This window comes from Gavia stellata, chromosome 16 (genome assembly GCF_030936135.1).
Source record: "Gavia stellata isolate bGavSte3 chromosome 16, bGavSte3.hap2, whole genome shotgun sequence".
In the NCBI taxonomy this organism is placed as follows: Eukaryota; Metazoa; Chordata; class Aves; order Gaviiformes; family Gaviidae; genus Gavia; species Gavia stellata.
The window spans coordinates 10,311,203-10,333,232 of record NC_082609.1 but is presented as its reverse complement, the minus strand read 5'-3'; the positions used below and the strand labels follow the sequence as shown (position 1 = coordinate 10,333,232).

The 22,030-nt window shown below is 62.6% G+C and overlaps 1 protein-coding gene across 1 annotated transcript; it reads right to left on the bottom strand.

Annotated features, from left to right (window-relative positions):
* Positions 1 to 1,801: 1,801 nt before the first annotated feature.
* CDHR2 (cadherin related family member 2) lies at positions 1,802 to 16,367 on the bottom strand. Its single transcript, XM_059825581.1, is given in 34 exon segments — positions 1,802 to 1,924; positions 2,123 to 2,183; positions 2,289 to 2,366; positions 2,538 to 2,651; positions 2,813 to 2,937; positions 3,045 to 3,105; positions 3,191 to 3,268; positions 3,366 to 3,440; positions 3,678 to 3,766; positions 3,847 to 3,949; positions 4,163 to 4,314; positions 4,428 to 4,477; positions 4,763 to 4,834; positions 5,100 to 5,714; positions 5,802 to 5,871; positions 6,133 to 6,369; positions 6,475 to 6,715; positions 6,809 to 6,870; positions 7,143 to 7,310; positions 7,515 to 7,670; positions 7,762 to 7,992; positions 8,072 to 8,178; positions 8,384 to 8,459; positions 8,602 to 8,745; positions 8,823 to 8,945; positions 9,510 to 9,599; positions 10,191 to 10,280; positions 10,522 to 10,575; positions 10,836 to 10,975; positions 11,067 to 11,132; positions 11,563 to 11,621; positions 12,101 to 12,165; positions 12,167 to 12,208; positions 16,359 to 16,367. Coding segments are annotated over 34 exon segments (4,026 nt in total).
* Positions 16,368 to 22,030: the final 5,663 nt, after the last annotated feature.

The window sequence follows — 22,030 nt, the reverse complement described above, 5'->3', positions numbered from 1 at the left end:
CGTGCTGGAGAGACACTGGTGCATCACGGTGCCACTGCTTCGCCTGCCCAGGGCTCGGTCATGCTCTGACCAGCCCACAGCCATGCACACGCAGGTCCCTGTGGCTTCCCAGGGTGGGGTGCTCAGCCCAGCCCGCCACAGCCCTGTCCTCTCTGCCCCAGTGCCGTGCCGTGGGTGCCCTGGAGCTGGGAGGACGTGGCCATGCAGGGCACTGGGACAGATCTCAAGAGGGAGAGACTGGGGCCAACCACGCCTGCAGTGGAGAGCCGCTCGTCCCTGTCGCTGTGGCTGGAGGTACTTGGGAAGTCTGTCTCCAGGGCCCGCAGTCCTGGAGGGGGCCATCAGAGCCCAGGGCACATCCTTGCCACAGCTGGCAGTGGGGATGAAACCTGCCCTGCTGCTGGACCCATCCAGCCTCCCCAGTGCTGGAGAGACCCCATGTGCTGGGGATGTGGGCGTGTGTCCCTGCGCGGGTCCCTCCAGCCCCGCTGGCTGCTCTCCCCCACAGCAGCCGGGGATGTGCCGGCTGCAAAGTGCTGCCACTTTTTACAGCTGGGGTTTTACAGGGTGGGGGGGAGGGGGGCTTTTATTGAACTGTGTTTGCATTTTTGGAGCTTTTTAAGAGACACTTCCAGCTGTGCATGTCCTGCCTGGAGCCACCTCCTCCCTGGTGGCCTGCAGGGACGTGACCCTCTTTTCAAACACTTTTCCTACATTGCCTGTGCCCCGCCGGGCTGGAGAGCATCAGGAGCGAAGGGTCAGCGTACAGGGGGGTGAGCATCCCCGTGGCCAGTAGCACCGTGGCATCCCGCCGAGACGTGGGACCTGGCCCCTCCAGCCTGGCCCCGTGCAGAGGACTGGCCCCACAGTGCCACAGCAAGGGGGGGCCCAGGCCTGTGCCCAGCACCTGATGGGCTGGAGGCTGCAAATGGAGGGTGCTTGGGGAGCTGCACCATGCCCTCTGGGCAGAGGTGCAGCAGTGCTTGAGGTGCTGGGGGCACCAGTGCAGCCACTTCCCCTCATCAAGGGGCAAGTCTTGTCCCCCCCCAAACCCTCGTTGTACATCCTGGGCTTGTTTTGGCTCTGCAGGGCTGTCTCTTGCCCTGGGCGGGGGGGGGTGCTGCAAAGGGCTCGCTGAAGTGCCAGCCTGCAGCCAGGGCTGCAGCCCGTGCCCACTCTGTGCTGTGGCGCTCACCGGGAGCTGGCTCTTCCCTGTGCCTTGGGCTGCAGGAGCGGTGCCATGGCCACACAGGGAAGACCAGGAGCCCTGGGGCATCCCCATGCTACCCTGCCCTGCGCTGTCCTCCACCTCCAGCCCCGTGCTGCCGAGCTGCGGCACACTGGCGCTGCAGCTTCATCACCTACTTTCTTTTTTCCCTCTTGATTTCTTTTTTTTGGGGGGGGTGGGGGAGGAAGGGGGCGGGAGGACCAACCTGTCAACGTGGATGTTGGGTAATAAAACCTTGCACAAACCTCTGCGCAGGGCTGCCTACACCTCCCTCCCCCGGGGCTGAGTGGGGCCAGGGGACAGTGGGGCAGCCCAGGGAAGGGTCCCAGGGACAAGAAGCCAGGCCAAGCCCCGTGGCAGCACTCGCCTCTCCTCTGGTGCCAGCCTGGCCCGAAACCAGTACCTCCTGCTGGGAGAGATGACACCAAGCTGGCTGACTCCCCCGGGCAGACAGGCTGATGGCCACAGGACGCTGTGACCCACGTGGGATGGGTTTATTGCCAGCATCTGAACACATCACCAAAGCAGCTGCCCGAGTCCCGCTCCAGCCCGCGCTGCTCCCTGCGTGCCCGCTCACAAGTCCGTGGTGGTGAAGGTGGTGTTGATGTACGCTGTTTTGGTGGGCTCCTTCAGGTTCAGGGCGGCCACCAGCACCTCCTCGTCAGTGGGGTCCATCAACAGCTGCGCTTTGCCCTGCTGCAGGAGGAGAGCATGGTCAGAGGGGATGGGGACAGGGATACTCCCGTCCTTCCCAGGAGCTGGGGGCTGTCAGGCAGATGGAGAGTAAGGGACATGAGGGGCCCAGGAGCCTGGGGACCACAGCAGAGAGGAGGGGACGCGGGGTGCGGTGGCAGGACTCCCTGCTGGGCACCAGCAGCTCTTTTGCATGCTCACCTTGGCCTTGAGGTTGTCGTCCCCGGGTGCATTTACTGTATTTTCATCCAGGGAATTCATGCTGTGGAGAGTGGAGGGTGGGGGGTAGAAGAGGGCCCAGGCGCTGGCAGAGCGGGGACACAGGGTGATGGCCCCGTGGCCGTCGGGACCTGCCCACAGAGCTCACCTGGCCACAGAGCTGGAGTCCTCGTGGAAGCCCAGGTCATGGGAGGGATCAACCGAGAGGTTCAGCATGGGGTTGGCCCTGGCCAGGGATGGGTGGCAGGTGAGTGACCGTCCCGTGGGGCTGCAGGGTCACCCTGGGGCAGCTGTGTCGCCCAGGCAGGAGGGATGTGACAGCAAGCCCTGCAGCCCCTGGGTGTGGGGACATGCCTGAGCGAGACTCCCCTCCTGCTGCAGGGAGGCCCCCACTCACCCCTCTGCATTGTACTGGTTGGTCCCGGGGATGCCAGCTCCCTGCTGCACCATGGCAGGGCTGAACGTTGTGGCCACCTTCAGGGCCTTCATCGCACTCAGCTTCCTCTTGTAGCTGCAAAGCCCAGGAATGGGGCGGGTGAGAGGGGCAGGGGGGAGCTGGGCCAGGGGATGGGGTGGGCAGGAGTGGGATGGAGGGTAGGGATGGGTCTGGGGGTGCCAGTGAGGATGGGGGTGGCAGGGTGGAGGCATGAGGAGGTGCGGGCGGTGTGGTACCTTCTGGTGGTGAGAACCAAGACCAGGGTCATGATGAGGATGAAGATGAGCAGGAACGCCGCCAGCCCTGCGATGATGCCGATCAGCTCCGTCTCCCTGGTAGGCTTTGCCACCTCCCCAGGGCCCTGGCGCAGAGCAGGGGTGAGGGCACAGCCCCAGCCCGTGGACCTGCCCCCCAGACCTACACGGGGCTGGTGCCCTCTCCCTGTGCCCCTTGTCTGGCCCCACTCACGATGACAGCCAGGCCCAGGTTCACCAATTCAGCCAGGACCAGCGGGTCGGACTGGATGAGCCTGCCAAGGAAAGCGGAGGCGTGAGTGGCTGGGCTGGTCCGGGCACGTGGCAGTGCCCATGCGTTGCCCCTGCCCCGGCACGCACACACTCAGCTGATTGACATCCAGGGCAGTGCCGTTGCTGTAGACGAAGTATGCCTCCATCACCGACTTGGCTTCCACCCTGCGGTATCAGAGAGATGGGGTGAGTGGGGTGCAGGTGACCCCCTCTGATGCCACTGCCACGTCCCCTTCCCCTCCGCTTGCATGGCCCCACTCACTGGGAGGCACGGGTGTCCTCGATGCTCCGGATGGCCACTACGTAGACCCCTGCCTTGGTCGCGGTGGTCAGGGCCCTAGGAACAGGAATGGGAGGGGTGGAGGGAGGCTGGGCCAGATGCCCTGCCACTCTGCTTGTGGGCATGGGAAGCGGCTGGACACCTTACAGCCCCTGGCTCTCATGAGGACCTGCCTACTCCGGTCCCTTTCACAGTCTGTGAAGCTGGGAGAAATGGTCGGTGGGTCCTGGACTGCATGCTTGTGTCCCCTGCTGTACAGCCATGCACCTTCCCCCCCAGCCCAGTACCCCTTACACTTTGATATTTTCGGAGTTACTCTGGACTTCATCCACTGCTGCCACGAACTGGAGGCGAACACGGTAGCTCTGATCCACTGCAAAGATCTGTGTGGGGAGAGCAGGGGTGAGTGGGACTGGGCAGGGTGCGGGGCATCCCTGGATGGGGGGACAGGGGTGACACTCACGTTCAGCGTGGTCTGTACTGCGTGCACTGGTGCCTCGCTATCCCGAGCCTCCACTGTCACCTGGTACTGGCCCTTCAGCGAGCCATCGAGGTTGCTGGCCACCCTTCAAGGACAGGGACGTCAGCAATCCCGTGGGACATCCTTGGGAGGGCACCGCCATCCCCCAAGCTCCACCCTGCCACCATGCCCAGAGCAGGACCCCAGGATGGCTTTGTCCTTTTGCCACCCTGTGCAGGCCCTGCCTGCACCTCTGCCTTGTGGCAGGCAGGAGCTGAGCCGCGTTCCCCCCACTCCGGCCCAGACCCATTGCCCTCACTGGATGCTCCCGACGTAGCTGTCCTGCTCGGGTGTTGTCACCACCTTGAAGAGATTCTCGAAGGGTCGGCTGACCCCATTGTCCTCCACGAGCACCACACTGACAATGGAAAAAGTGATGGTTCCCCTCAGCCCCGAGTCAGCGTCTGTAGCCTGCAGGGACAAAGCATGGCAGGAGCACGGATGAGAAACGCCACCACCTGCCCATGGCAGGGACGGGCGAGCCCAGCTCCGCAGACTGGGAGATCCTCACCCCAGCTCCTCACCTTCACGGTAGCCACTTGCAGGTCCACAGGAGAGATTTCAGGGACAACAACTGCCGGGGACAAAAAGAAGGACAGCACACTCATGCTGGTGTGCAGCCAGGCTTGCTGCAGACCCCATGTCCTGCACAGCTCCGGGACTCGGCAGAGCTCTGAGCATCCCCCCGCTGCCCTCAGCCCCACAGCCTTCATGAAAAGCATCGAGTAACCCAACCTGGCCCCTGCACCTCTCACAGCCCTGCTCTGACTGGGGAAAGGTCCCCACTGCCGGGGATCACTGCAGAGCATGTGCACACGCAGAGAGGAGCCCACAGGTCACACCAGCTCTGGCTACTCACCAAAAGTCTCCATGATGGGCAGGAAGACGGGGGTGTTGTCGTTCACATCGGTGATGAGGATCCTCAGGGTTTCTGCAAATGTCCCAAAAGCAGACCTCTGGTCACCAACAGAGCAGCCCTGTAGCACCCTCCTCTGCTGCCCGTGGGAGCCCTGTCCTCCCAGCAGGCTCAGGTCCCTGTGGCAGGGACCAAAAGAGCTGGGGACATCCTCCCTCCATCACCCAACTGCCCGGCTCCTGCCCTGCCCCCCACAGCTCCTCCTGGGAGGTGGGAGAGGCAGGTCTCACTGCCCACCATGGACAGTGGTGGTGGAAGGAGCGGGGAGTGGGTGCCATACCGTTCTTGCTGTAGCGGTCGCCCTTCTCAGTGTACAGGTCTTCAGCCCGCAGCGTGAGCTGCACCCTGTCACACAGCTCATAGTCAATGTCTGAGCTGTTCACGAGCACCGAGCCGTTGGGTGCCAGCACAAACCAGTCCCAGCACACCTCCCCAGCGCTGTTCTCCCCCTTGAAGCAGGCAACTGCCAGCTCCTCAAAGACCAGCGAGTGATTGGTGTCTGGGTCGGAGGCGACCAGAGTGTGGATCAGACCCTGCTGCGTGCCGTTCTCGCTCACATGCACGTCCTGCAGCGAGGTCAGCAGGACGGTGGGGGGCTCGTCGTTGATGTCTAGGATGTGGACCACCACCGAGACATTGGCGGTGTCCCCCACATTGTCTGCGGCCGTGTTCTCCGCCAGCACCACCAAGGAGAAGAACTTCTGCTGCAGCTTGTCATAGTCCAGGGACATGTCAGGGTCCACGGACAGCTGCCCACCATAGTGCCCTGGCCCCAGGTAGGACGAGCGGATGAAGAAGTTGCTGGAGCCACTGCCCCTCTGAAGTAGGAAAGAAATGCGGGAATTGATCTCCGTCCGGTCAGCATCTGTGGCCTCCACTTGACCCACGAGGGACCCTGCAGGTGGAGACAGACACTCAGTGGTCAGCGGGCACTGACTCCAGGACACCACTGGTCGCATGAGCCTGGCCACGCAGCTTCTACCTGGAGAGCCTTCAAAGACTGAGAACTCATAGGACTGGTTGAGGAACACAGGTGCATTGTCATTCATGTCCTGCAGGAGATAAAGTCCAGGAAACAGGGTTGCCCACAGCAGGCTGGGGACAGGAGCATGGACACCTGCCTGCCTGCTGGCAGGAGGCACACACGCCCTCTCCTGCCTCTCTGCATCAACTATTCCCTCTGCCTCCACAGAGAATCTGGGGACACGGTGCCCCTGCTGCAGCCAGGGATCCCACGTCCCCTCCCTGCCCTTACATCCCAGCTCCAAACCTCCGCATGCCCCAGCCCGTCCCCACTTGTGCCCAGGGCTCACCCCCACAGTGATGGTGACGTTCACCGAGGTGCTGAGCTGTGGCACGCCATGGTCATACACCTCCACCGTCACCACCATCTGCCCCCGCTCATCTTCCAAGGCCTCACGGTCCAGCGGCTCCTTGCTGTGCATTTCACCCGTGGCTGCATTGATGGTGAAGTTGTTGCTGAATGGTCCTGGCAAGATCTTGAAGCCTAACTCGCTGTTGCGGTTGCCAGGCTCATCGTTGTCAATGGCCTGAAAATGTCAGGGGTTGGAATGAGGCTGTCTGGCACCTCGGGGACAGTCCCTGCTCCTCTCCAACAGCCCCCTGTTGTCCTCTCCATCTCCGGTGGTGCATACCTGGATCTGTGTTGTAACGTTCTGCCCCTCTTCCACTGAGATGAAGTAGGAGCCGGTAATGATGGGTGCCATGTCGTTGTCATCCAGCACTGTGATCTCCAGCACAGTGGTACCCACCAGGTTGCCCCCATCCTTGGCCTGGAGGTTGGCGTAGTAGATGGAGCGAGTCTCCCGGTCCAGCAAGCTCCCGTTCTGCACCAGCACTGCCCCAGTCGTGGCATTCACCGTGAAAATTTTACGGCTATGACACACACAGAGTCGTCACCAGGGCTCAGGCCTAGAGCCCCCTTGCCGGGATGATGCCCGGGTTGTGGCTGGCCGTGCCCCTACATACATGCTCTCTGGGAGTAGCTGGTAGGTGATCTGGCCCAGGACACCGCTGTCCGGATCATAGGCCTAAAACAGAGAGAAAGAAGCATCCAGTCAATCCACCTCAGCCCCCAGGGCAGTGATGAGTCTGGGGCACTGGCTGTTGGCAGTGAGCACCCCAAAAACGTGGCCCTGATGGGCAAGTGGTCCCACGTGCTGTGTGCCCACTGGTACCGTCTCCTTCCCATGTGCATGGAGAGACCAGTGCCCTCAACACGAGCTGCACCAGCAGTGCCAGGCATGCCCAGCGCCCTGCTTGGGGGACGCAAGCTGTGCCTGCTCCCTGCCTAGCACCTGACCGTGATATTTGGGGAGATGATGGTGCCAGCAGGGCTGTTCTCCATCACACTCAGATTGTAGGTGCTCTGGGGGAACTCGGGGATGTGGTCGTTGCTGTCAATGAGATCGATGGTCACAGTGGCTGTGGAACAGCAGTCTGTGGGGTTCCCCATGTCATTAGCAATGATCTGCAGGATGGAGAAGGGACAGTGTCTCACATGGGTCCCCAAGCATGAGACAGAGACCAGTCACACTCCAGCCCAGCTCCTCTGAACAAACAAGCTGCCAGGGCAGTGCCATGTTGTTTTGGCTTTTGAACCCTGCAGGAGAAGGGCTGTGTCCCCCCTGTGCCCTGGCATACACAGGGAGCAGGGACTGTCCCCACAGCAAACCTGCACCACCATGACATGGCTTATCTCGTAGTCCACAGATGATGGGTCTTGCACGAGGAGCTGGACCTCCCCTGTGCCCACGATTTTTGGGGGGGAGACAGTGAAGGCGCTGGCATTCGGACCCTGCAGGTACAGCTCATATTTGCTGTTGATGCCCTGTTGGGGAGAGACACACAGGAGTGAGGGTGGGTGGTGCAGCTGGGACAAGCACTTGGACCCCAGCCCAGCCCCCTGGACAAGCTCCTACCTTGTCCGGGTCATGGGCGACAATGCTGAGGTTGGACACGGGCAGTCTGGAGGAGGAGTGCTCTATGATATTGCCCCTGAAGTTGTTCTGGGCACTGGTGGAGAAGTCGCAGCTGGGAAGGGAGCAGTGGTAGAACTGGGGCTTGTTGTCATTGACATCAGTCACCATGACTGCCACCATGGTGCTGGCCTGCGCCACCTTGCCGTGGATGTCCAGGTTCTTCTCACGCGCCTGGGCAGGAGGAGAGAGCGAGTTGGAGGGCCGTGGGGAGAGGAAAAGGATGGGGTTCCCCTTGCTATCTCCTACTCACCATGACTTCCAGCAGCACTTCCTCGTTTGGCAGCTGCTCACGGTCCAGGGGCCCACTCACAGTGATGGTGCCCGTCGTGGCATTGATGGCAAAGGGGATGCTGGTATCTAGGGAAAGGGAACAGCAGGAACCAGCTGCAGCCACCAGGAAACACAAGCCTGGCCCTTTTTCTCCGCCAGCAGGGCAGGCTGGCAGCACCCAGGACCCCAGAACCAGTCCCCGTGGTGCCCCTTGCTGCCTGATCACCCCCCAAGTCCATCCCACCCTGCCACTGCTCACCCCCTGCCCATTCTGCCCTGCCCCATCACTCACTGGTGATGCTGTAGGAGATTTCATCATTCACCCCTGTGTCTCTGTCCATGGCGGTGACATTCAGCACAGTGGTGCCCTGCAGGGACATGGCCATCAGGGCAGGACCCACGATGTCTCCAGGCGCCACCATGCCAGGTGGCCCAGACACCACAGGGCATCAGAGTCCCCACGGAGTGCCACGGGTAGGGACATGCCGCTGGGGCAGGTGGGCTCCTGACCAGGGCACAGTTCTCTGGCACAGAGCCGGAGTAGGGCTCGTTGAGGAACCGTGGGTCCAGGTTGGGCAGGTCGCGGACGGTCAGGGACAGGTAGGTCGAGCTATTCTGGAAGGTCAACATGTTGTGCAGAATCCCCCCACCGTCCTGGGGAGCAGAGCACTCGTTAGTCTCACAGCACCCTTGCCTGGCAACCCCCTGCCCCCAGCCTGGCTGGCCCCCACCTTGGCAAGGATCTTGATCTGGTAGAAGGTGTTCTTGGCATAGTCCAGTGAGCCATTGAGCACCACGTTCCCGTTGGGCAGGATGTAGAAGAGCCAGTGATTGTTCGTGCTGTCTGGGATCACCTGGGCAGAGGACATCACCCCATGTCACCAAGGCAGGGAGCAGAGGTGCCCCAGCAGAGATGGAGGCTCAACTCATCCTTCTGCCAGGCTTGGCCCACAAGCCATGGGGACCTCCTACCACCTGGCTTGTTCCCAGCTTGCAACTGTTCAGCACCTTGCACCCATTGCCCAAAGGGTGCAGAGCCAGTCCTCCCGATCTGACACATACCCTTGCTCCCCCAGAGCCATGGGGCTGCCCCCAGCCAGGTCCCCCTGCATCTCTGCCCCACGGAGGTGGCTCAGGGGTGGGTTTTGGGTATGGCATGCCCCACTCTGTGATGCACTGCTGCTCTCCAGCAGGCATGAACCCCTCCTTGGTGCCAGGGAGCGGGCAGGCTCAGCCAGGGGAGATGCCAGGGCCTGCCCTGGTTCACATGATCAAGCCACGTCATCTTCCCATTGGCACAGAGCACTTGCTGGGGATGTCCTGGTACCCCCAGCATCCTCCCGGTGCCCCACACCCCAGCACGCTGACCCCCCAGCCAGGGCAATGCCCGGGGTGTTGGGGCTCAGCCCCGCACAAACCTCCTCGATGCTGTAGCTGACTTTGGAGGCATTCCCAGTGTCACTGTCGTTGGCAAACACGGTGTAGATGGTGCTGTTGAGTTTCATGTTCTGGGCACACAGCGGGGTGGTGGTGGCATCACCTGGGGAGAGCTGGGGGGGGCGGTGCTGGGCCCGGCCCCTGCCAGCCCTGCTCTGGGGTGCTCTGGCCCTGCAGGGCTCCAGGGGCTTCCCAGTGCCATGGGCCACGTGGGGATGAGCTGCTGCCCTTGCTAACGCCAGGCAAAGGCCGGATCCCCCCTGCCACCCTACCCCAGGCTCCCTGGGAGCAGGGGCTGCACCCCAGCCCTGGGGCTGCTGGAGGGGGGTCAGGCTCAGCCCGACACCCTGTTTGCACCCTGATCTGGCCTCACCCTGGCCTGGGCTGAGCAGCAGCTCGGGCACTCCCTGATCAGAAACTCATCACAAGGGCAGAGTCTCAGCCACGCGCCAATGCTTCAGACTGGCACGGAGGCACCCGCCAGGAACTGCCCTGGCACGGAACACTCCCAGGTCAGCCTTGCCAGCTACACCGTCGCCCCACGCCCAGGCACACTGTCACCTGGCGAACCGTTGTCCCGTTGCTGGCACACCCATGCCACAGGAACCACCCAGCAACCCTGCCCTGCTGCCCACGGGGGTCAGGAGGTCCCGGGGAGGTACCTCGGGGATGGAGGTTTCATATGGCAGGTGCTGAAAGACCGGGGCATTGTCGTTACGGTCCTCCACGATGACCGCGAGCTTTCTGGAGACCTATCGGGTGTCAGGGAGAGCACAGGGTGAGTGCAGGAGATGGTGCCCAGCAGAGGTGGGGGCAGCTCCAGCACCCTGTGCCCCCCCGGCTCCGAAGCCAATCAGCATCACCCGCCGCTGGGCAAAGCCCACCTCCAGCCCCCTTCCCCACAGAGCCTCGTCCACAGACCCACTGAAACCCTGCTTCCCTCCCTGTCCCCATCACCCGCTGCAGCCACCCAGCCCGTGCCCTGGCACTCACTGCTTCGTTCATCCCATCGAACACCCCAACGATGATGGTAAGCTTGGCCAGGAGCTGGAGGGACACAAGGCAGGACTTGGTCAGGACCAGGCGGAACTCAATCCTTCTATGGCTGAGCCCCAGTGCCCTCCCTCCCACCACCCCTGGGTGGGATGCTCCTCCCAGATGGCTCTCCCACCAGGAGCCAGGCTTCCAGGCCAGTGAGTGACTCACAGTACCACTGTGAGCAGCTCTCCCACAGGAGTCATGGCTTTGCCCTCCGTCCCTGTCACCCCAGCTCAGGCAGGGACATCTGCACTTGTCTCTGCCCTCACCTCGCGGTCTAGGTAGTTCTTCAGCGTCACGTTGCCCGTGCGGGCATCGACAGAGAAGTAGAAGGCCTCTGGCCCACTGATGCTATAGGTGAGCGGGTCCCCATCTATGTCAATAGCCGTCAGCTGGAACGCATGCTGGCCTGGGGACAAGGGCAGTGTCAGCCCCTGCCCAGGGCCCCCCTCAGCCGCTTCTCCTGCACCCCGCAACCTGCTTGAGGCTGCCCCACTCACCCAACTCCAGGTCCTCAGGCACATAGACAACGGTCATGTTGAAGAAGGGGGCTGTGTTGCCTGAAACTAAAAGGAAGAGGTGTGCTGAGCACCACCCCTGCGCCAGGGTCTGCCCGCACCCTTGCACCCCCACGCCTGGCAGCACCTACCTAGCTCCAGCCTCAGCTTCCGTCCATGGTCTGGGGCTCTGGGGGAGGCAGGGAAACCCACCACCCCTCACCTTCCTCTTGTTCATCCCACACCTCCCACCTCCAAACCACACTTGACCTCCAGCTGCAGCACCCATGCTGGGTGCCATTCCTGCTGCCCAGCCCCCTGCCCGCTCTGCCTTGCCCTGGGGCAGCAAGGTTGCCTTGGGTCTCCAAGGTGCCAATGGGGTGGGCAGCTGTTTTGGTGGTCCCAGCTGCCCTTAGGGAATTCAGAAGGAGTGTTGGGGGCTGAAAGCATCTTGAAGGCCTCCCGCCCACCCGTGCCAGCCGCTGAGCAAAGTCCTCACCTGCTGCCAGGAGGAAGGGGAGCAGGACCAGGGAGCACCATGCCATCCTGCCGGTGAGCCTGCAGGCACACACCAGACAACCAGCGCCTTGGGGCTTGTGGACACCTGCTCCCACCAGTGCCCCCCAACCCTTCCTGGGGAGCAGCCCCTAGGGCAGGAGGGGTTCTGGTGGGGACAGTCCCCTCTGCTGAGCCAGGGTGGTGAGCAAGCACCAGGCTCCATCCTGCACCCCCGGGCACAGGCTCTCTGGGGACGTAGCATGAGGGGACAGGGTTGGCCTTCAGGTGCTGGAGACCATGGGGGTGCTTGGGGACCCCGGGAGCCCCTCCTGGGCATGGCTGGAGGCTCCAGCGCTCGGGCTCATCGGGGCCACCCCAAGCAGCACTTGGAGCCCAGGAGCAATCTGTGACACCACTGTGGTGTCCCCCTCCTTGTGCCATAGTCTGTGGGCAGCCCCATGGTCGACAGACACCCCCACCTCCCCCTGCAATGGATCATGGTGCCCGCGGGGACCGGTGCCGGAACCGACATCCCTTACCTGTGGTCACGTCGCTGGGGATGCTGCCGGGCGGGCTGCTCTGCGCTCGCACCCTGACACCGCCAGAGACCTTTGCCTCCTGCAGTAAACATGTTCATCAATTATTAACTGCAATTAACGGGTGAGAAATCCCTCTCTCATCTTCCTTATTCCTTGTGCTCATCCCCCAGCTCCTATCCAGCCCAGCCCCATGCTCGCTTCCCAACCGCAGCCCCCAGGCCCCCCCGCTGGGTGCTGTCCCCCAGGATTCGGCCACCCCAACCTGCACCCATGGGACTCTGGTTCCCAGGAGGGATGCAGTGCCTGCGGGGATGCAGAGGGATCCTGAACCACCCCAGGGGACCGGAGAAGGCCTGGGGAAATGCCCTGCATCCCCTGGGCTGGGGACACCAGGGTCCCACCGGGACAGGGAGTGGGCACCCACACAGTGGTGTGGCTACCGGTGTGGGTGCCTGAGGCCCTCTGCACCCCCCTGGCACCCACTTCCCTCCCCGGGGGCTTGGCCCAGCCTCCCTGACCTACTTCGGACCTGCTGGGGACAAGGGCGGATTGTGCAGCTCTGCTCAGGCAGAAGAGGGCTGGGAGGTGGCGGGGGGGGGGGGGCACAGCCAGCCCTGGGCCTGTGTGACCCCTGGCTCCGCAGCCCTGGCCCCCTTTGCCCCTATTCCCTGGGGAACCCGAGGGGTCTGGATGTCCAGGAAGCTCTGGGGTCCGCCCAGATGCCCAGCCTGCTCCGAGGCCCCACCTCAACCCACATCTGGGTCAGGGACCCGCAGAGAAGGGGCCACAGAGGGCCAGTCTGGGACACGCCGCCCATCAGACCCCTCAGGGCTGGTCCAGGATCCCCCCAGCCCCCGTGAAGGCTGCCTTGGGACACCCCCACAGACACCCCGTGGGCTGCCCGGGGGTACCTCTGGACCCCCCCGGGGCTGGCCCAGGCCAAACACCCTGAGCCCCCCGGGACTAGTGCTGGACACTCCTCTGCAAACTGCCTGGGCTGTCCCGGGACACCCCCACACGTCCCAAGGGATGGGGACATCTTCCCCCCCCGGGCCGGCATTAGGGTGCGCTGCCTCTCGGAGCATTACGGCCGGAACGCCCCGCCGCGCGGTTTGGCGGCGCCGCTCTTGGGCGCAGTACGGCGCGGGGAGGGGGGGGACGGGCGCGCCCATCGGCGAGGCGCGGGGGGCGGTGCGGCGCGGCCGGTTCCATCGGGGCGGCGGGCGCGGGGGCGCCATGAGGCGGGGCTGAGGCTGGGCCGAGGCCGGAGCGGCAGCGGCACTGGGACGGACACCGAGCCCGGCGGGCCCGGCCGCCGCGCCATGCGAGCGGGCTGAGCGGCGGGCAGGGCCGGGGCAGGCACCGAGCGGCCCGCGAGCGCCGGGGGTGCGCCTCAGGTAGGTACGGGGCGCGGCGCGGCGGCGGCGGCGGGCCCGGGCTGCCGCGCGCAGCAGCGGCGGCGGGCGGGACCGGTGCACGGGGCGAAGGCGGCGGGCAGGGCCCGGGGCCTGGGGAGGGCAGGCCCCGGTGCGCCGGGGGAAGGAGGTAGGTAGGGCTGGTGCAGCGGGGTGGGGAGGCCGGCCCCGGTGCACCGGTGAGAGCGGCAGGCAGAGCCGGTGCAGGGCGCAGGCGGGGCCCGGTGCAAGCGGGGCGGATGCACGGGCCAGCGAAGCCCGGTGCGACGGGCGAAGGAACAAGCGGGGCCCGGTGCGCGGCGGGGGGCGGCCGGGCCGGGCGCGTTGCGCGGTGGCTTGGAGGTGGCGAGTGCCTGGGGCAGGCGGGGGCCCGGCGCGCCGGGGCCGAGCGCAGGACCCGGTGCGTGGGGGTGGTGGCTGCATGGGGCACCGGGGGTCGGGGGGGGGGGTGGCCGTAAAGGGCAGCAGGGCCCGGTGCAGCGGCAGCCGCACGCCGGCGCGAGGAGGCCCCGGTTCTCGGGGAGCCTCTCGGGGAGAGGGGGGGGCCGCGGCAGCGGCTCCCTGGGGCCCCGGGGAGGGCGGCGGAGCCGGAGCTCTGCTGCCCCTCAGGGCCTCGCCGGCAGAGCGGGGCTGCCCCCAGGCTGTTCCGGCCGTAGCCCCTTCTCGGGGGGCTCCCGCGTCCCTGGCTGGGCGTGGGTCGGAGGCTCCTGCCGAGGCTGGTTCTCTGTCCCCGGCTCGCTGGACACCCCGGGATGCCCCGTCCGCCGCTGCCGGAGCCCCCGGGCCCTGCTGCCCGACCCGGGGTCAGTAAGCAGGGCCCGGCTGGGGGCGAACCCCCGGCGTGTGAAAGGGGACGGGAGGGGAAGTAGCGAAACTCTTCAGAAAGTTGTAAATGGGGAAGAGGTAGAAAACAAATAAGCCCCAAATGACGGGGTGGTGGCAGCCGGGGCGATGGGCCGGGTGGTGTGTGCGCTGGCAGCGCGGGCTGCGTGCGGGGCCCGTGGCAGCCCTGTCCCACGGAGGGTGCGTGGGACGGGGCTGTGGGCAGCTGTGGTGTGCTCCGGGGTTTGCTTTCCCCGGTGGGAGTTGAGCCCCATGGGCAGCCTGCGGTCAGGTGGGTGCTGTCCCTCCACGTGGGGACACCCCCTTTTCCGAGCGCGGTTTGGTTGTGCACTGGCATCTTGGCTGGAAGCTCTGCTCCGGCACAGCTGGCCGTGTGTGTCTGCAGCTCTGGAGCTTGTCCCCGTGCTCGCCTCCTCGCCATCCTGTGTCCTCGCCTTGCTCTGTCCCTCTGCCACCTGCACCCGTTTCTGCTCCGCTGCTGGCTCCAATGCCCAACGACCCCAAGATTCCCTGTGTGCAGCGGTGGGGCCGTGCCCTGGGGAGATGTGTAGGGCAGAGCCCGGGGGGGGCAGGTCGGTCCCCCAGGCCAGGAGCCTCAGGAGGAGGAGCGGGCACCGGCCTTGCCGGCTGTCGGAGGGGAGCAGGCTGCGTCTGATGTCACTGCGGTGCATGGTGGGTAATTATGCACGTTGCAATGAAAATAATAAGGCCGGCTTCATAGCAGTGTCTAAAAATACTGCTAATGCGGAGTGCCTGCCGGGTGCCTTTGTTTGTCACCTTTGGGTGTTTGCTTTGAGGCTGGCTGGGCGGTGGGAGCCACGCTCTGTGGTGTCACGCCCCTCGGGCGGTGGGTTTGGCTTAGGAGGTGAACTGTGACCCCTCCGTGCCCCTCCGCTCAGGCAGCGGAGCTGGGGCAGGCGTCTGCATGGGAGGTGAGGCGGGAGCCACCTGGGTGTGTTTGGGAGGCTCCGGTGTCACCCCCACTGCACACAACTGTGCAAGGAGTTGCTGTGGGGTGGTGGGGCTTTGTCCCCCCATAGCCTTGCTTGGAGCCGTGTGCTCTGACATGTGGCTATTCCTGTGTCCCAGCGACCTGCCCTGATGTCCCCTGGCAGGTACCAGCGTGCTGGCCTGCCCGCAGGTGGGTTGGTGGAGATCAAGCTTCGGGCCCAGGTGGTGTGGTCTGCCCGTCACCGGTGTTATGCAGCTGGGGCAGAGCTTGCTGGGGCCGGGGCTGCCTCCGTGTCCTGTCCTGGCACTGGCAGGATGGGGACTGTGACATCTTGCTGCTTTCTGGCTGAGCAAAGGTGGGAGGGAGGGATGCGTGTCTGGAGCGGAGGGAAATGGTGTGATGGGTGCTGGGTGGCACCTGGGCATTAGCCTGGGGCAAGGGCTGCGGGGGGGGGGGGGGTGTGCTGATCCCTGCTCCATGGGCAGGCAGGCATTCTGCCTGTCCTCTGTGCAGCTCTCACTGCTGCTGTGGTCCCTCCATCTGCTGCCAGGAGCCGGTAGCTCCCCGCTGCAGCGGAGGGAGAGGCTTGCAGGGGTGGTGAGAGCCATCTGGAGCCCCGGCTGCTCCAGCCACCGGCCTGGCACGCTGGCGGGGGGAAGGTGGTGTGTGGCAGGGCCAGGAAGGGCAGGAAATGATGAGCCTGTGCGCTCGGGTCCCCGCGACAAGTCTCTTCCGCTTCGTGCGCAGGGAGGCCAGAGCAGTGGCAGCTGCTCTTGGTGCCCAGTTGATGCTTGCGGAGGGCTCCGACTCCAGCTGTTGGCTGCGAGAGCTAAGCCTTGTCCCTCTTCACCTTGGAGTGAGTAGAGAGGCGTCACCCCACCTTGCATTTAGGGTTGTGGCTGCATTTTTTGGGGCCCCGTGCTGGGCTCTCCCCTCACTGGAGGGGGAGCATTGCTGCTGCCTCTGCTCTTGCCAGGCACTAAATCTGACCTCTGAAGCCGTGTGTGGCAGTGACGTTCCCTTGAGCAATGAAACACGCTGTCCCTACCTGCCGCATCGTGTGTCTCCCCTTTGGTGAGCAAGGAACAAAGAACCAGGAGAGGAGACTTTGCAAATCCCCATTGATTCGCATCGTGGAAGCTGCCTGCTGTGTGTTTGCATCTGCCTGCCTGGGACCAGGGCTCTGCGAGGGGAATTGATCAAGCTGTAAAACCCAGAGCCAGCTAATGAAATAGGGACTATAGATTTTTATTTTAAATGGAAGAGAGTTTAGGGGAGATTTAATTATCCCTGTTTTATGGACCTGTTAGAGGAATGAAATAACAGCCGTCAGGTAGGGCCCGGGCTTTGGCTCGCAGCACTACTTCCAGGTGTGTGCAGAGCCGGCGAAGTCCTGCCACCCCAGGGCAGCAGTGGGGAGTGAAGCGAAGTCATGCAGAGTGGGATGGGGCAAAGTCCTGCTTGTCCTGCCAGGTGTCCCTGCTTCCCTGGTGGGAGTATCTGTGCTAAAATAGCAGCGGGGCTGGCTCTGGGGAGGTGGGCTCCCAGCCTGAACACGGGCTGGTGTAAGAAGAACGCTCCTTGTCCATGGGGCTTGGTGTGGGCCTGTCCTTGCGCTGGTGGACATCGGACAGTTTGGGAGCCCTGTGCTCACTGGGCTGTCTCCCTCCAGGTGTCGTTTCCCTGGGGCCGTGGGCACTGAGCTCTTGCTGAAGTCTCTGTCTGTGTACCTGCGCAGAGTGTGTGGGGTTTGTAAATGAGAGCTGCAGAGCGCTGGGATTTGCTGGGCTTAGCTGTGTGTCGGACACAAGCTGTAATGCTGTCACTACAGCCACTCCTACTGTGTGCATCCACTTCACTGTCACGTGAGGCCAGCTGCGGGGCACGGCTGGGCAGCTGGTGGCTGGGCAGCTGGTGGCAAGGGGTGTGGTGCTGGTTTTCGGCAGAAAAGTGTAGAGCTTTTGGATGTCTTTGGTTTTTCATCTCTGAATTGAGGAGCTGGTGCACGGCATTTTCCCACCATCCCTTGGCTCCCTGCTCGAGGCAAGCTGGACAATTGTGGTTTATCACCTGCCCTGTGTAGGTGAATGGTTGGCCAAGGGATTTGTGTACCCACCAGGCAGGTGCAGCACATAGAGTGCCAGTTTGATGTGTCAGAGGCTGCTAAAATGTCTGCAGAAGCTGCTGGTGCTGGGGAGCCCTCCCAGAGGCCCTGTGACATTGGCCTGGCAGGAACTCCAGAGAGCTGGGCCCTGAGCCCTGTAGTCACAGAGCTTTACAAGGATGTTGCGTGGCTCCCCAGGACAGATCAGTTCTGGCGGGGAGCAGTGTGGATCCATGCTGTTGGCTTGCAAGGGTGCTGGGAGAAGCCAGCCTGCCTACTCTCCGGGCAGCAGAGCCACCCCAGTGTGCTTATCCTTTCCTTTGCCCTTGCACCTGCAAGTCCTCAGCCTTTCAGGGTGGGAGCCATTTCCTGGAGGGCACAAGCAGCCCACAGGGACCTGTGTCCAATATGGGATGTCTGGGTTTTCTGGAGCGGGGTGGTTTGGGATGGTTCCCTGCTTCACTGTGTGCATGGCAGAAGGCGAGGCGAGTGGTGTCCCCAGCAAGCAGCACTCGTGACAGGCCTTGGGAGTATTATTTTCCAGCTGCAGCCTGGTCCCTGGAGACCTGGCCTCACTGGCTGCGGAGCTGTAGCTGTGGGCTTTCCTTGGCTACCCTGGAAAGCAGGACGAGGGATTTCAGCTTGACTGTGCAGATCAGAGCACTGGCCTGCGATGCTGTGTGCTAGGAGCTGCTTCCTCTCAGGTGAGCCTGCGTGTTGGTGACCGAGGGCTCCAGCCCCTCTCACTGTCTCCCCCTGGAAGGGAGGGCCCATGCTCTGATCCTTCCTCCCCCTAGCCTGGCAGTGCTGAGCCGAGGTCCCCTCTGGCAGGTTGTCTTTTCCCTGCTGTGCTGGTGGGGCTCCTTGGCTGTGTTTGCATTTTGAGCAGAGTGTCTTAGTTGCTTTTCTCTCCGTGCCTGTGCTTTGGGAAAGTGGCGAACAATAAAAATCTGCCGGCAAGAGCTGTAGCAGAGGTCAGCCAGCTCCTTGTGCCCCAGGCTGCTCTGTTGTCACTGCACAGTCGTTCTTTGTGCACAGGGGCTGTCAGCTTGGAAGTCATGTTTTTGCTCTTAAAACCATCCCCAGGCACTGGTGTGGGGTTCTCTGAGTGGTGTACTGGGGAAGTATTGCAGCAAGCCTTCTTCGCACTTAAGGTAGTGGTCACTGCCTGTTTTGGTGCATCTCGTAAGCAGCCTCCTGGCAAATTTTAAATCAAGGACAAAAGAGGGTAAATGGTTGCTGAAAATCATGAATATCTCTGAGCTCCTTTCTGAAAATGATCACTGCAGGTTGTTGGTGTCCTTGCAGGCTTCTTAAAATGTAAAATGAAACACCCAACCCAACTTCCTGACTGTCACTAGCACTTTCAAGAGACGCTTCGTTTTGCTGAGTGGTAACGAAATTGCGCTTTGCTATCCACCAGCTTCTGGCTCTGCCCATATCCTTTTGCTCGAGCCTCGATGCCACACACTGCCATTCAGATCTGCCTCCTGTGCCCCGGTGGTAGAAGGGCAGTGTGGAGGGGTCCAGCCTGAGCCGGCCAGCGGAGCAGTGGGGAAGGTGTCTGGAGCCCAGCTCCTCCTGCCCTCGGCCTGTTGCTTGGTAGACACTATTAACACTGCCTGCAGTACGTAGAGAGCAGGCTGGACTTGGAAGGATGCTCGTGGAGAGGTGGCAGGTGAACTGGGGACTCCCAGGGATGCTGTGTGGGGATGGGGAGGGGGGCTGAATCCCTGCTCCCTGGGCTGGCTCTGCCCAAGGAGAGATTGGGTCTGTTTTAGGAAAGAGCTGTCTGAAAGGAGAACTAAAACGTGAAGGGCAGAGGAGTACAGAGTCCTGAACCGTGGTGTATTGTGGTAGGAAGGAAGGGGAGGACCAAGGCGGCTGCCCAGGCAGCGGGTTGGGGACGGACTTGGCGGCATTCGCTTTTTCTCCCCACACTCAACGTGCAACTGAGCTGCAGAACCGGTGGCTGCAGGATGCCGGGACAGACAGAGGTGAGCGTAGCTTAATGTGCTGCTGTCCAGGGGAGAAGAGTCTGCCCAGGAGAGCGGAGAACATGACCCGTTGCTTGATGCCTCTGAGCTACAGAGTTACCTGAGCTGGACCTGGCTGCTGCACCAGCAGCCTTCTGGTCATGCTATTCAGGTCGTGCTGGTGTTTCTAGGGCAAACGAAGGAAGGTGGAGATATCTCTGCAGATTATTTACCCTGTCCTGAGGAAACAAAAGCTTGTGCAAGCTTACTGTTTATTTGCAAGTCTTCTCCTCTCCGCTTTGAACTTGCTGGATGGTGTCAGTTGTGGTAGGTGTCAAGTGCGGTAGCTGTCTCAAAGGTCTCCTACAGGCTCTGGCTCCTGGGGACGAAGATGCTGCTAGTTCTGCCTCTGCAGTGCAGCTCAGCCTCGCTATTAGACATCAGAGAATCCACGTGGGAGAGATCGACAGGAAACCGGGCATTATCAGTTCCGTTGCCTGTGCAGCTACTCGCTCCTCATGTCAGCATCCTCCACGTGTGTGTGGCTGGAGGCGTTTGACGGGAGTGCTGTCAGTCCGGGGGTGTGAGTGGGTGGCGTGTGATCGCGGCAGAGGCGTCCTGCCTCCACTGCCAGCGAACTCGGCTCCACCAGGGTGTGCAGAGCAGGGAGGGTGCTCCTCGCCTCCCCGTCTCCCCAGCAGAGAAGAGCTTCACCCTGCATTAGCTGCTGGTCTTGGGGTGTCCCTTGTCCCTCGGTGCTTGTGTCAGGCCTTGGGTAGGGTGTGGACACTCCTGCTGCCCCCCCTGCAGCCTGGGAGCTTCTGGGTGGTTGGTGCTGGTTTCTTCCTGCTTGTTTTCCAGGCACTGGGGAGGTGAGAGAAGGATCTGAGGCTTCTTCCTCTCCCTGGACTTGAGGGAGAGGCCAGGGAGAGTGTGGAGGCGAGCCATTGGCATGCTGGGTGTTGGGGAGAAGACGGGGCAGAGTGTACCTCCGCTGGGAGACATGCTCACACCACTCGAATCACCCCAGCTAATCCTGTGACAGACCTGACCTATATATGGGGCACGGGAGGTGGCACGTCTGCGGCAGCAGATGGTGTCTTAAAGAGCTTGGGCTTGGGGAGGCTTCGGTTCTGCTGGCCCCTGGCTCTTGCGAGGGAAAGGATGGGCCGCCTGTTAGCTGTGGAGCAGCCCAGTTCAGCCCCCACAGGTAGAGAGCTTTCTACGGCTGCTGCCTGGCACCGGGGGGTCCTGCTCACCTTGGGTGTCACAGGTCTCAGTGACTGGAGTGGGGACCCCTTGTCCTGGCCCAGAAGCACTGACCAATGCTGCTGTTCGTGGCCAGCCTTGCTATAGCATTGGAGGGGTGTCGCTTGGCCTCCTTGCCTGGCTCTTCCAGGCAGAGCTCCTGGACCTGGGGCAGCGTGATGTTGGTGGCTGTGTGCATGGCCACGTTCCTGAGATGGCGTGGGCAGGCTGAGCTGCTTCCACACACTCTAACCCTGCGGCTGGACACGCATTGCCCCATCCTCACAGGAGCTGGCTGGGCAGGCTCGGCACGGCCACACGTGGCGTAGCTGGACCCGACTCTGCCACAGGAACTGCCCAGCCTGGCTGGGCAAGGAGCAGGAGCAGTGCCTCACCGGCCAGCTGCGCTCCATTGATGGCTTCTTGCCCTCCTGAGGACATTGATAGCTGCTGGCTGTGGGGGAGCTGGTGACGCTGGATTGGGTTGGGAGGGAGTGTCTGCAGAGATATCCACCATCTGTGGCCTCTGCCTGGGGCCGGTGCTCTGCCCAGGATCAGGCCATGTCCTGGCACCCTTGTAAAGTTGCGGTGCTGCCTCTGCTCACAAATAGTGGCAAGGTCAAAGTGCAGAGTGCTGTTTTCCTCCTCTTCCTTCTAGTCCCCAGTTCTTGAAGCAAAGAGGCTGTAGTGGAACAGATCTTGAGGGTGATCGTTCAGGTCTGGGCTGACGATTCAGTCCTTTGGCTCTTGCCTCCTGGGGTGCTTGTCTGAGCACATAGGTCTGACCCTGTCATAGGTCTGCCTCATGCCCTGCTGTGCTGCTTTCCTGTCCTGTGTGTCCCCTACCATGGGGACGGAAGCAGTTGTCTGTGGTGCTGTTGACAGTCGTGGCAGGTGGAGCTTGCCCCAGGATGCTCCATGTCCCAGGGGATCCTCGAGGCTGGTGTGGGTCCTCATGTGCACCTGGATTGTGGGTGAGGAGGTGAGAGCTGGCAAACTGGCCTTGAGAGGGGCCTGGAGGGAGCTGGGCATGGGGCTAGGATGGGGCAAAACTGAATTCGACTGCTCATCACAATGATGAGCCTACTGAATCGTTAAATCGTTGCCACTGATCTGAGGTTTTCTTTAAAAGGGGTGATGTTACAAATTAATTAGCTCCCTTTTGGTTGTTAGCACTTTAAAGCCCAGCTGTCAGGGGAGGGCTGGTTTATAGGCATTACATCAGGGCTGCCGGCTGGCTCACTCGCCTACCTGGGAATTTCCAAGTGTGCATTGTAACCCGGGGAAGTTTGGCTTGGATGCAGCATCTGGCTTCCAGCAAGGCTGCTGCGATGCGCTCTCTGGAGCACAGGGGTTTGACTGGCGCTGAATGGTGCTGCCGGGGGCACGTGG